This window comes from Pseudorasbora parva, chromosome 22 (genome assembly GCF_024679245.1).
Source record: "Pseudorasbora parva isolate DD20220531a chromosome 22, ASM2467924v1, whole genome shotgun sequence".
Classification (NCBI taxonomy): Eukaryota; Metazoa; Chordata; class Actinopteri; order Cypriniformes; family Gobionidae; genus Pseudorasbora; species Pseudorasbora parva.
The window spans coordinates 38,443,824-38,456,484 of record NC_090193.1 but is presented as its reverse complement, the minus strand read 5'-3'; the positions used below and the strand labels follow the sequence as shown (position 1 = coordinate 38,456,484).

Sequence of the window (12,661 nt, the reverse complement as noted above, 5' to 3'; positions counted from 1 at the left end):
CAACTAAATATTAGTTTAGTGATTCACAGGATTGCTAAATCCCAGAAAAAAAAAATGTTTGTACAAAATAGTTTTGAGTTTGTACAGTCAAAGGTAGACACTGCTATTTTTTTGAACACACCCCTTTCAACTAATTGCCCAATTGCACAGCCTTAAGAGCGTGCATATCATGAATGCTGGGTCTCGTTTGTTTTCTGAGAATCTACTGAACCTACTGGCAACTTGTTTGCCACGTAGCAATAAAAAATATACTAAAAACCTTGATTATTCTGGTTAGTCACATTGTACTGCTATTATTTTGAACAATACTGTATATATATATTGCCAAAAGTATTGGGACGTCCCTTCAAATCACTGAATTCAGCTGTTCAATCTCTTCATGTCCACAGGTGTGTAAATCAAGCACTAGGCCTGCAGACGCTTCTACACACATTAGTGAAAGAATGGGTCGCTCTCAGGAGCTCAGTGAACTCAAGCGTGGGCCGTGATAGGTTGCCACCTGTGCAATAAGTCCATTCCTGACATTTCCTCACTACTAAATATTCCACGCTCAACTGTTAGTGGGATTATAACAAAGTGGAAGCGATTGAAACAACAGCAACTCAGCCACGAAGTGATAGGCCACGAAAAATCACAGAGCGGGGTCAGCGCATGCTGAGGGTCACAGTGTGCAGAAGTCACCAACTTTCTGTGGCCTTCAGATGAGCTCAGGAACAGTGTGTAGAGAGTTTCATGGAATGGGTTTCCATGGCCGAGCAGCTCATCCAAGCCTTACATCACCAAGTGCAATGCAAAGCGTGGGATGCAGTGGAGTAAAGCAGCCGCCACTGGACTCTAGAGCAGTGAGACGTGTTCTCTGAGTGACCAATCACGCTTCTCTGTCTGGCAATCACATGGACGAGTCCTGACTGCATTGTGCCAAGTGTAAAGTTTGGTGGAGGGGGGATTACGGTCTGGGGTATTTTGTATTTTTTGCCCCTTAGTTCCAATCAAAGGAACTTTTAATGCTTCATCATACCAATACATTTTGGACAATTTCATGCTCCCTACATGACTGCGCACAAGTACACAAAGCGTTGGTCCATAACCTATTTTATATATGTACTCTATTTGATAATATGATGATGAAATGTGCAGTATAATTTCATCTTCAACTATTGTAGCTTGGAAGTGACAGTCACTTCTAATCTTAGTTTGCAGCATAACTTGAAAGAAACAATGTTAAAACACATTGTTTGGTGAAAGTGCCGAGTGTGTTAGACATGACCCTCTGTGTTCTTCACTGAGACAAAATTGCATTACATGAGACAACATCATTATATAAAAGATATCAGTTTGCTTTGAAACCTCACTTAAGTGTGTGATCTCTGATGTGTGTGTCCTGGTGGAATCGAGCCCAGTTCTGCAGGAGGAATGTGTCTTTGATCATGTACTTTCCAAAAATCCCTTCAGCCTCTTGTCTGAAATGTTTTAACTGCCGAGTGTTTGTGTGGATCGGATCTTCTCATGCCCGTCTCAGTCTCAGCAGTTCTGTCCGGCCCGGGTTCATGCCTTCAGATGAAAGTTCTCTTTGTTGGGTTTCCACAATGGACTCATTATAATCTTGTATGCTAATCTTGCCATCTTTTACATACAAAGGTTTCTTCACTATCAGGAGCACATGGTGCCGACGGCTTCCTGCCCACTTCCTTTATGATAATGAGCCATATGGATGAAACGCATCCTCCAAGTCATGCTTTTCTTTCGTTAGATTAAAGAATTACCATTGCTACTACAGTCCCTGACAAAAGTCTTGTCGCTTGTGTACAAATTGACCTAATTTCGCTGAAATATATTTCTAATCAAGATTTTTTTACAAGAAATGGCTCATTTTAATCCCACCAGCTTTTGTGATAGTTTCAGTGAAAAACTAAACTTTCAAAAAGTATTCTAATATTCACAGCTTGGTAAAGCCCATTGAGTCAATTTTTGCAAAGACATAAGTGTTGTCACCTTGTCATATGAGCTTCGCCTGTGATTAATAATGGATCAATTAGGTCTCAAGTGTGTATAAAAAGAACCCCAGTACACTAGACCTTCACATCAACTGCAACTTGACCTCTGCAAACATGCCTAAGATTCACCCAGAGACTAAAGTTTTGATTTTTAAGAGGCTGAAGACCAGATCCACTGCTGATGTGGCAGACACCTTCAATGTGTCTCAGCGTCAAGTACAGAGGATAAAAAAAAGATTTGAAGAGACTGGAGACGTTTTTGACAAGCCCAGGTCAGGCAGAACCCGCAAGACAACTGCTCGAGAGGACCGTTTGTTGGCTCGAAAATCCAAGGCCAGCCCATTTTCCACTGCAGCAGAGCTCCACGAGACCTGGTCACCTGAAGTCCCTGTGTCAACCAGAACAGTTTGTCGGATTCTGTCTCGAAATGGCCTCCATGGTCGAATCAGTGCCCAGAAGCCAGCACTAAACAAAAGACAATTGAAAAACCGTGTGGTATTTGGCCCACAGCCTGCTAAAAGGATGGACGCTGGAAAAGTGGCAGAAGGTGGATTTTTCAGATGAATCTTCTGTTGAATTACACTACAGTCGCCTCAAATATTGCAGGAGACCTACTGGAGCCAGAATGGATCCGAGATTCACCCAGAAAACAGTGAAGTTTGGTGGCGGAAAAATCATGGTCTGGGGTTACATCCAGTATGGGGGTGTGCGAGAGATCTGCAGGGTGGAAGGCAACATCAATAGTCTAAAATACCAAGAAATCTTAGCTACCTCTTATTCCCAACCATAAAAGAGGCCAAATTCTGCAGCAGGACGGTGCTCCATCGCATACTTCCATCTCCACATCAAAGTTCCTCAAGGCGAAGAAGATCAAGATGCTCCAGGATTGGCCAGCCCAGTCACCAGACATGAACATCATTGAGCATATGTGGGGTAGAATGAAAGAGGACGCTTGGAAGACGAAACCAAAGAATATTGATGAACTCTGGGAGGCATGCAAGACTGCTTTCTTAGCTATTCCTGATGACTTCATCAATAAATTGTATGAATCCTTGCCAAACCGCATGGATGCAGTCCTTCAAGCTCATGGAAGTCATACAAGATATTATATTTGGATCTCACAACTTAATTTGCTGACATTTTTGTATTTGCTGTAAATTTGTTCCATTTCTGTACAGGCGACAAAACTTTTGTCTTGCCAAAATTTGACCTTTCCATCTTGATTAAATGATAAATATTTTTTCTGTGAAAATTATTTATTTCAGTGCATTAAACATCATTTGGGAGGGTTTTAGCTTTTCATATGAGCTATTTCTAACACCAATGAATTAATTAAAAGTCAGGTTAATATCAGGTATTTCTAGAAAATAGATAAGCGACAAGACTTTTGTCAGGGACTGTACACTAAAAACAAACATTTGGGACTAAATTTATGTACTTGACATTTCCTATTAATTTCGTATAAACATGGTTAAATATGGCTAGCTGTGGACATTTTTTGAAAACATTCTCCATATAAAACTCTCATTTACAGACATCATGAAATCATTAACTTCTAAGTCTGCTGTCAGATCCACTACAACCGACTGCATCTGTCAACAAAATTTTCTTTGCAAACTCTGTGTTAAACTGTGCCTCGCAGACTAACAAAATACTCCGAACAAACATATAATTCGCTTTTTTTGACACAGTGCTCACATCCATTGTAGGCAAGTGTCAGCCAATAAGCGACTGAATGCTAGTGGGCGGGGCCTATGGTGTAATGATGTATAACTATTGGTCGATGTCTTGCTCCGGAGGCAGTGTTGGGGAGGAGACATGTAACGAAGTTACGTAATTTAATTACAAAATGTTTCAGTTACTAAGAAAAAATGTGTAATTAATATAAAGTTACTTATAAAAATGTTAACGATTACAAAGGGGGCTGCATCCGAATATATTCTGTAAAAAGCTAGGAAATGTAGAATAATATTAATTTGTGGATTTGCCTGTTTTTGATGTGCATGATACCTCCTGCCATTTAAAACGATGCTATTCTGATGCTTTTGACTGGTTCTTGTTTGAATTTGCAGCGCTCCACATCTGCCGAGTATTTTTTTTTTCCTGTGGAAGTCAATTGCTCCAGTTAACTGTTTGGTTACTGACATTCTTCAAAATATCTTCCCTTGTGATCAGCTGAAGAAAGAAATTCATACAGGTTTGAAACAACTTGAGGGTGAGTAAACGATGACAGAATTTTCATTTTAAAGTGAACTATCCCTTTAAAACACGGTGACTTGGATTTCAAGGTATGCGGTCCATGCATTCCCTGGAAACTGAACAGAGATCTGTGTTTACTGTGCTTGTTTTTGGTTCTGATATGCATAAGAGAGACGTTTTGTTCTGCTGCCATCGGTCTTGGCACAATGTGGAGCTCAGAGAGAACTGCTTTGGCACAGACTGCACTTCCAGCCTAACAATTAGTGTAGTGATCGTCTGGAGAGCGTTTCACGTGCCCTGCCACTGCCATCCTCCGCTCTAGTTCACATGAGCGGCTCCCCGGAGAGGTCGAGATGTGTGTGTGTGTGTGAGATCCACACCTACCAGCCATGGACCAAAGCCAGCGCCTCAGTGACGCAAGTTTCCTCCGCTTCCTGCTCGTCTGTCACTCAAGGATTTTTAAGAAGGCATCAGGAGATCAATTATAATGGCAACACTTTACAATAAGGTCTCATTTGTAAAATAGAATATTGCAGGTTACATTTTTTCAAGATGAATATATAACCCTGCCATATGAAAAGGTAATGCAGGATTTAACATGTTTTTAAAAGACATAAGAGCACAAATTTAGCAGATAAAGTGGCCGTTTCGTAAAAAACTGTCTGGCTGTTTGTAAAAAACGCTGTTTTTTTTTTTCAACATCGCGTCATATTACGTAATGAGACAGAGTCGTGTGCCGAGCTCAGTGCTGGCTCAGTGCAGAACAGGTTGGTATTCAGTAGTAATCAGTGTATTTTCGGTAGTTTTTCTATTTCAATTTATCATTGTCATGGAAAATTATTGTGTCCAGCCTGTCAGGACATCGAGTGCACAGGTTTCCTAAAAAAAAGGATTTATCGGTTTATCAGCCAATATATCGGTTATCGGCTTTCAAATATAAAGAATTATCGGCCAAAATGTTCATATCGGTGCATGATCCCTAACGTTTTTAGTAACTAACATTAAAGTTAACAAATGCTTAAAGAATATATTGCTCACTGTTAGTTCATTCATTATCCACAATCCCTTGCACAACAAAAGGAGTGTCACTGTTTGTGTTTTTTTAGATATGAAATATTGATAAATTTTTAAGTAGTGAAACAATTATAAGCTAATGCTTGCATGCAAACACAAAAATGCATTCTCTGACATCAAAACTGCTGTACTTTTTCATCATCAGTGAAGTACGCACTTTAAAAGCAAAAGTGCTTTTCCAGCCGAAAAAATAATAATTTTATATATATATATATATATATATATATATATATATATATATATATATATATATATATATATATATATATATATATATATATATATATTTATATATATATATATATATAAACCTGTTCTCTCAATGTGGACAAGCGTATGTCTTCTTACCCAACAATCACTTACAAAACACTCCCACTATTGCAATCACAATGTTCCTGCGGGATCAAGCAAAGAAAGATAAAGGAAATAATCCCCTTAATTCCTTCATTGAGTTGATCATCAGGATTACAGTCTGTCTCATAAGTCCCTGTCCAAGCTTTTCTCTTCTTCTTACAGTAATGAACCATTTTTTTAATAGTCGAACAGGAGTTTAATGCAGTCATGCTCATTACTTTTTAATCAGATGATGACTTTATGAATTTCTTCACTAAAAAACGCATCAGAAATATCATTGTAAAAGTACAACCTTTGACAGCGTTTTATGATTCAGCTTCACTTATCTCCCCTTGAGAACAATGGAAGAGCTTTACAGGTAGGACAGGAAGAGCTAATAAACGTATCATTACTATATAACATATTATATAAACCAATATATCAACTTTCAAAAGGAATTATTATTGGCTATTTATATCGGTGCATGCCTAGTTTATCATTTTTGTTAATGAATATATTTTAATGTATATTTATAATAGTATAATAATACAAAGTATATTTATTGAACAAAAATCTTTTTTTTAATAAACCCAAAATAGTACAAACATTGCTAAAGTGATTCCCTCAGACATTATTAAATTGTCTTCTTAAACAAACAAACAAACAAACAAACCACTTTTATGATTCATTTTCCACACAAAATATGTTGCTCTATCAATTAATTTAATAAACACACACACACACACACACACACACACACACACACACACACACACACACACACACACACACACACACACACACACACACACACACACACACACACACACACACACGCGCGCGCGCGCTCACACACGCGCGCTCACACACGCGCGCTCACACACACACACACACTACATATATAATGGGCTGTCAGGGCATTCTCTGGTCGTCAAAATCTAAAATATATATTTTTAATATTAAATGAACGCGTGTCTGAAGGTGTCTAAATTTAAATATTGTCTATTTCAGTTCATTACAATTATATTTCAAGAACGAATTGTTATTTTTTGTGAGGCTGAGCTGTATTTTCTATACGGTGTGTGTGGTGTTGTTATGGTGCCGGCGTGGGGTGTGTTGATCGTTAGTGAATACTGCATATATATAGGCTATAATATATATGTGTATGTGTATATATATATATATATTCTGTAATCATACACTAATGGAGTAGTGAAAAGCATTTTTCATAGCTGTGCCTTTAGCCCCGTTGTACAGTAATAGTTACAGTATGAAGGGCCTGAGACGAACACAGCATCCTAATTACACACTCACATCTGTCCTCTTAAAGGAAGCGTATGTGAAATTGTGGCCAAAACTGGTACTGCAATCACTTTCAAATGACTGTAGAGCGGTGTATCCCCCTCCCCCTGACTCGAGGTTGCCAGATTGGCTGCAGGATCAGCAGGAAGGTTTGTAGCTGCAGCTGTGGTAACTAGAGCAGATCTGGCAACCCGGTTGCCCAAAACACTACTGACTTCATGATTGGTCGATAGGTGGAGGGCGGAGCTTCAGGTCAAAACACAACATGACATCATCAACATCAGATGAGGGCTGCAACAACAACTTTTAAATGACAATATCCTGGCCGGACTATATACTGTTGTCAGTGATAGAAATATTTTCTTAATGTCTAGTGACATATCAGGGCCATTTTATGATTAATTGAAATACATTTTCTTACATACAGTTTCTTTAACTGTTCTTCGATGTTTGGAAAGCTGGATTGTCAATTCCCTGGTGGTTCACACGTGTTCCCGAGCTTCCTTCTCCAGGCCACGAGGGCCTCACTTTGGGCTCCAGAACCACCGGGACCCTGAAGGACAGAAAGACCATCCCGCTACAGACCAACAGGGTGGATGCAAAAATCCCCACGATGATGCCGGCTCCGATGGACTGGTTTACAGGAGCGGGAGGCATGAGAAACTCTGCTGGGAATACTATAGTCTGATTGTTTACGACCGAATGGAGATTCCAGCACACGGGAACGAGCGCCGAGGCTCCAGTGAGGATGAATAAAACCCCGCCGGTGTAAAACGCCAGTCTGATGGGTTTCAGCTTGTCCAGTCCGAAGTAAGCGTTCCTCAGGCCGTAAACGACGCTGGCGTTTCCCACGAGCCCGAGAATCAGAGCCACTGTCATGAGCACCTGAGCCACTGCGATTTCCGGTGGCGTGAACGACTCCGACAAGCGAATCCTCTGACAGAACATGATCTGGTTGTTGGATAAGATCAGAGCGTGACTATAAAAACACACTCTCCAGATCCCCACCCAGGCCAGACCGGAGGTGATGACAGACAGGTCGCTCACTTCCCAAACCCGCCACTCCACCAGCCCGATGGTCACTATGATGAGAATCCAGCCGACCATTCCCAGCCAGAAAGCCACGAACTGAGCGTGAGCCGTGTGGACGAGGTAAGCCATGCCGTCCGCTCTCAGACTTCAGTCTCCTGAGTGACCAACATCCATCCTGAAGAGCCTCGTCTTCTCTGAATGGCTCTTAATGGAGTTCACAGCGACCCAGAGCAGGAGTGTTGTGGGTTTAACTAACCAGTTCCGTCGCCAAGAAACCTTGCAAACAAACCTCACGTCCCTTTGAGAGAGAGAGAGAGAGAGAGAGAGAGAGAGAGAGAGAGAGAGAGAGAGAGAGAGAGAGAGAGAGAGAGAGAGAGATTAGATCATACACTTCCTCTTGTTTTCCTACTTCAGTTAAAGGCATTACGGTATGCTTCTTGCCAAATGCATAGACACGGCTCTATAGTGGTTTAACTAACCAATAGTGGTTGACATGACATGACATGACATAACACACATGTTGTGTTTTCATGTGTCATAGACTTAATGGTTTTTATACTGTACAAACAATATATTCTCTCCCCTTACACTAACCCTACCATCACACAAAAGTTTCTGCATTTTAACATTTTCAAAAAACATCACTTAGTATCATTTATAAGTCGTTTTCCTCACAGGAACCAAAACCAAAAAATTTCCCCACAAGGACAAAGATTTTGTATATTTCCAACTTTGTAAGTTGTGAGGTGGGGTCTCCGTGGATCGGATTTGTTTGTTCAGCACATCCCACAGATGCTCGATTGGCTTGAGATCTGGGGAATTTGGAGGCCGAGTCAACGCCTCAAACTCTTGTTGTGCTCCTTAAAACCATTCCTGAAGCATTTGTGCTTTGTGTCAGGAGCATTATCCTGCTGGAAGAGCCACAGCCACCAGAATACCGTTTCCATGAAAGGCTGAACATGGTCTCAGCAATGCTTAGGTAGGTGGAGCGTGTCAAAGTAACATCCACATGGATGGAGGACCCAAGGTTTCCCAGCAGAACATTGCCCAAAGCATCACACTGCCTCCGCCGGCTCGCCTTCTTCCCATAGGTCATCCTGGGGCCAAGTGTTCCCCAGGTAAATCATGTATACTTTCGGCGGGGTCAGGGGTCAGCATGGGCACCCTGACTGGTCAGCGGCTGTGCCGCCCAATACGCAGCAAACTGAACTGCTCTGTGTATTCTGACAGCTTTCTATCAGAACCAGCATTAACTTCTGGAGCAGTTGGAGCTCCAGTAGCTCGTCTGTTTGATCGGACCACACGGGCCAGCCTTCGCTCCCCACGTGCATCAATGAGCCTTGGCCGCCCATGACCCTGTGGCCGGTTCTCCACTGTTCCTTCCTTGGAGCACTTTTGATAGATACTGACCACTGCAGACCGGGAACAGCCCACAAGAGCTGCAGTTTTGGAGATGCTCTGACCCAGTCGTCTAGCCGTCACAATCTGGCCCTTGTCAAACTCTCTCAAATCCTTACGCTTGCCCATTTTTCCTGCTTCTAACACATCAACTTTGAGGACAAAATGTTCACTTGCTGCCTAATATATCCCACCCACTAACAGGAGCCGTGATGAAGAGATCATCAGTGTTATCACTTAATGTTATGCCTGATCAGTGTATATATACACACAACACATACATATATACATATGTATATACGTATGCATGTACTGGTATATATATATATATTTATTTATTTATATAGGTTAATTAATTATTACTCATTTGTCAAAATAGTAAATACAGTAGTAGTTAAAGACAATAACCCTGGTGTTCATTTAATAAATTATTTACACTATTCAGACGTTTTTTGAAAATAATTTCTTCTGCTCATCAAGGCTGCATTTATTTGATCAAAAATACAGTAAAAACATTGAAATATTATTACAATTTATAATAACTGTTTTCCATGTAAATATATTTTAAACTGCAAATGTATTCCTGTGATCAAAGCTGAATTAATCATCATTACTCCAGCTTCAGTGTCACATGATCCTTCACTAATCACTCTCATATGATTTGATGCTAAAGAAATATTTATGATTATTATCAATATTGTTTTGCTGCTTAATATTTTAGCGGAAACCATGATACATTTTGTAAAGATTCTTTGATGAATGGAAAGTTCAAAAGAACATAATTTATTTGAAATTGAAATCTTTTGTAACAATGTCTTAACGATCACTTTTTACTGATTTTAAAACATTGTCATTCATTGTCTAGTTGTTTGAGGACATCTTAAAATATATTTTCAATCAATGCACATAAAATCTAAACTTACACATAAATTATGATGAAAAATGATCAAATGATCGTATTACCATATCAGCACACGTTCCTCTGATCCATGAATCTTCTCTCAGCGTTCTTCATCTTCATCCACGCTCGGTGTCGGGCTGGAAATTGTGTAAAACTCCACTTCCTGCTGCTCAGAAACCCAGTGTAAACAACCTTGTGAATATGTTTCTGTGAATGATTGACCACGGCTCAACATCATAAAATCAAACCAATGAGGAATTAAAAATCATTTGCATCATATTGGAAAACACAGGGACTCATAAAGATCATAAAGTGTGGGTGAGGCTTCAGAATGCGTAATGAAACATTAAACACCATAATAATATACCATTATTACCTGTTAACCATTAATAATATACTGAACATTAAAATAAAAACTACTGTGAATGGAAAATAAACCAGATTAATTCATTGTTGCGATCTGTCCATACAAGAGCTCAAAAGCAATAGTTGCAATATATATATGTTTTTATTTTTATTCCAGATGTATTGCAGTAGAAGTGCACTGAAAGCGCATCTATGAACATTATATCACCTGTCCACAATAAAAGATCCTTCCGGTTCACAGTGAGATTGGAGAGGAGGAATATGAGCTACAAATTCAAAAGATTGAAAGGATATTTCAGATACGAGACGATCTTCTGAAGCCCCCATCCTACTAATGAAGGTTTTTTCATTAAGTTAAAAAACAAACAAACAGGAACATTTACATCAAAATGAGTAAAACGGTGTGGGTGTAGGTAAGAATAAGCAGATCTAATGAGCTGGAAACCTTTCCATTAATAGCACCAATAGCATTCAGTAGCAAAATGATTTAGTTAAACATACAGGTAGAAAAACCTTTATACGGACTATAGGAGATCATTTTAGACAGCGTATCCCTGAAAATATGAGCGGATATTGAAAGCATGAATTCACCAATGCTAAAGAAAACTGGAAGAGCATTTCTATAACTATCAAAATGATTTCGCGTTGATCGTAATAACTCTATCCAATGCACACAAGCAGATATGAAATATATCTCCTGATTCAGTTCCAACTAGTCTTATTCATGCTGAGCCAGTCCAGTCTGGATCAGATCAGTACAGCATTCGCTGGTCCAGCGGCAGACTGTCCTTCAGACATTTGAGCTGCTCTTCACCAAGTTTGATCTTATCTTCCAGCTTACGCTGCTCAATAATGAGTGCCGACTTCATTTTGACGAAGTGCCGGTAGTCTGCCAGACACTCTTCGCTGAGGTAACTGGCCAGAATCTCGTAAACCAGCCGTTCTCTTCGGTCCAAGTTTTCCTTCAGCTCTTTGGCATCTTCGTGCTGGCGAATGAGCAGTTTGCGTTTCTCAGTCAAAGTGTGCTGAAAGTACAACACATACAAAGCATCCTTAAAATGTGTTTTTTTCTCTCTCTGGTAGAACTAATTTATTAAAAAAAATGCCTCTATTATGCCAAACTCCTAGTTTTGTTTTGGAGTCTCCTACAATAGGTTTACAAGGACAAAAATACTTCAATTTTCTCATAATATACATAACCACATCAATTCTTTTCTCATAGAAATGGTTTGATTAAGGATTCGGTTTCTCTAAACCCTTCTCTAAACCCTAAACCTTTCCGAGAGCCTCCTCTGCTCTGATTGGTCAGACGGCCCAAGTCTGTTGTGATTGGTCGACTGCTTACAGCGTCTTGCAAACCAAACTCTATTAGCATATCTGATTAGTTACAAACAGGTTCAGCAGGAAGTGAGACTGGAATTAGCAGTCAAGTATTTCTAAACTTTAGACCCATAGTTCAGATTTACTCCATCAAATTAAAGGAGAGATGAACTGAGAAATCAAAATTTCCTTGAGCTTTTGACATATAAGAGGTTATACTAAAAGAGTATCTGGTAAGTTTCAGAATTTAAAACTTCCTTGTTAGTCCAAAAACAGCTTTTATTGAAACAATGACTATAATAGAGAGGTGGAAGAGCGCCTCTGCAGAAGATGATCAACGCCTATTTCATCACTGTAACTTTGGCTCCGCCCACTGGAGTGTTAGTGAGATGACGAGGAGAGACGAACAGACTAAAAATAACGTTACCTTTCACAGGATCATAATGCTAGGAATGTGCTTATTTATTCTCAACGATGTGAATGTCTCAGTTGAGCATTATTTCTGTGTATTCGGCACATTTCACTGTCGATTCTTTGGTAAATCAGTCACAATTTCGGCGCAGGCTTTGCAAACAGGCTTTAAGAGATGGTCTCTACAGTAATGCCACAACATGAGTAACCGTGTTAACGCCTGATCTGAGACCAGTGATTTCTGATATGATAAGATTAATGTACAGTCAGATCTTCTTTGTCTATGTGTCAGTAAATCAAACCAGTGACTAAACGCTCAACTTCACGTGGT

The 12,661-nt window shown here is 39.8% G+C and overlaps 2 protein-coding genes across 5 annotated transcripts in view; both read right to left on the bottom strand.

Moving 5' to 3' along the window:
* Window positions 1-6,516: 6,516 nt before the first annotated feature.
* LOC137058020 (claudin-34-like) lies at window positions 6,517-10,655 on the bottom strand. Its single transcript, XM_067431168.1, has 2 exons — window positions 10,296-10,655; window positions 6,517-8,232 (listed from the first exon to the last, which is right to left on the bottom strand). The coding sequence occupies exon 2, from the start codon at window positions 8,061-8,063 to the stop codon at window positions 7,335-7,337; it is 729 nt and encodes a 242-aa protein (XP_067287269.1). The 5' UTR covers window positions 8,064-8,232; window positions 10,296-10,655; the 3' UTR covers window positions 6,517-7,334.
* A 67-nt stretch (window positions 10,656-10,722) lies between these two features.
* Window positions 10,723-12,661, bottom strand: part of shroom2b (shroom family member 2b) — a 51,370-nt gene continuing 49,431 nt past the window's right edge. For all 4 annotated transcript variants that reach the window (XM_067431164.1, XM_067431165.1, XM_067431166.1 and 1 more), the window contains exon 10: window positions 10,723-11,624. In XM_067431164.1, the coding sequence (XP_067287265.1) occupies window positions 11,352-11,624 (273 nt within the window). In that variant the 3' untranslated portion in view covers window positions 10,723-11,351. The remainder of the gene's footprint in view (window positions 11,625-12,661) is intronic.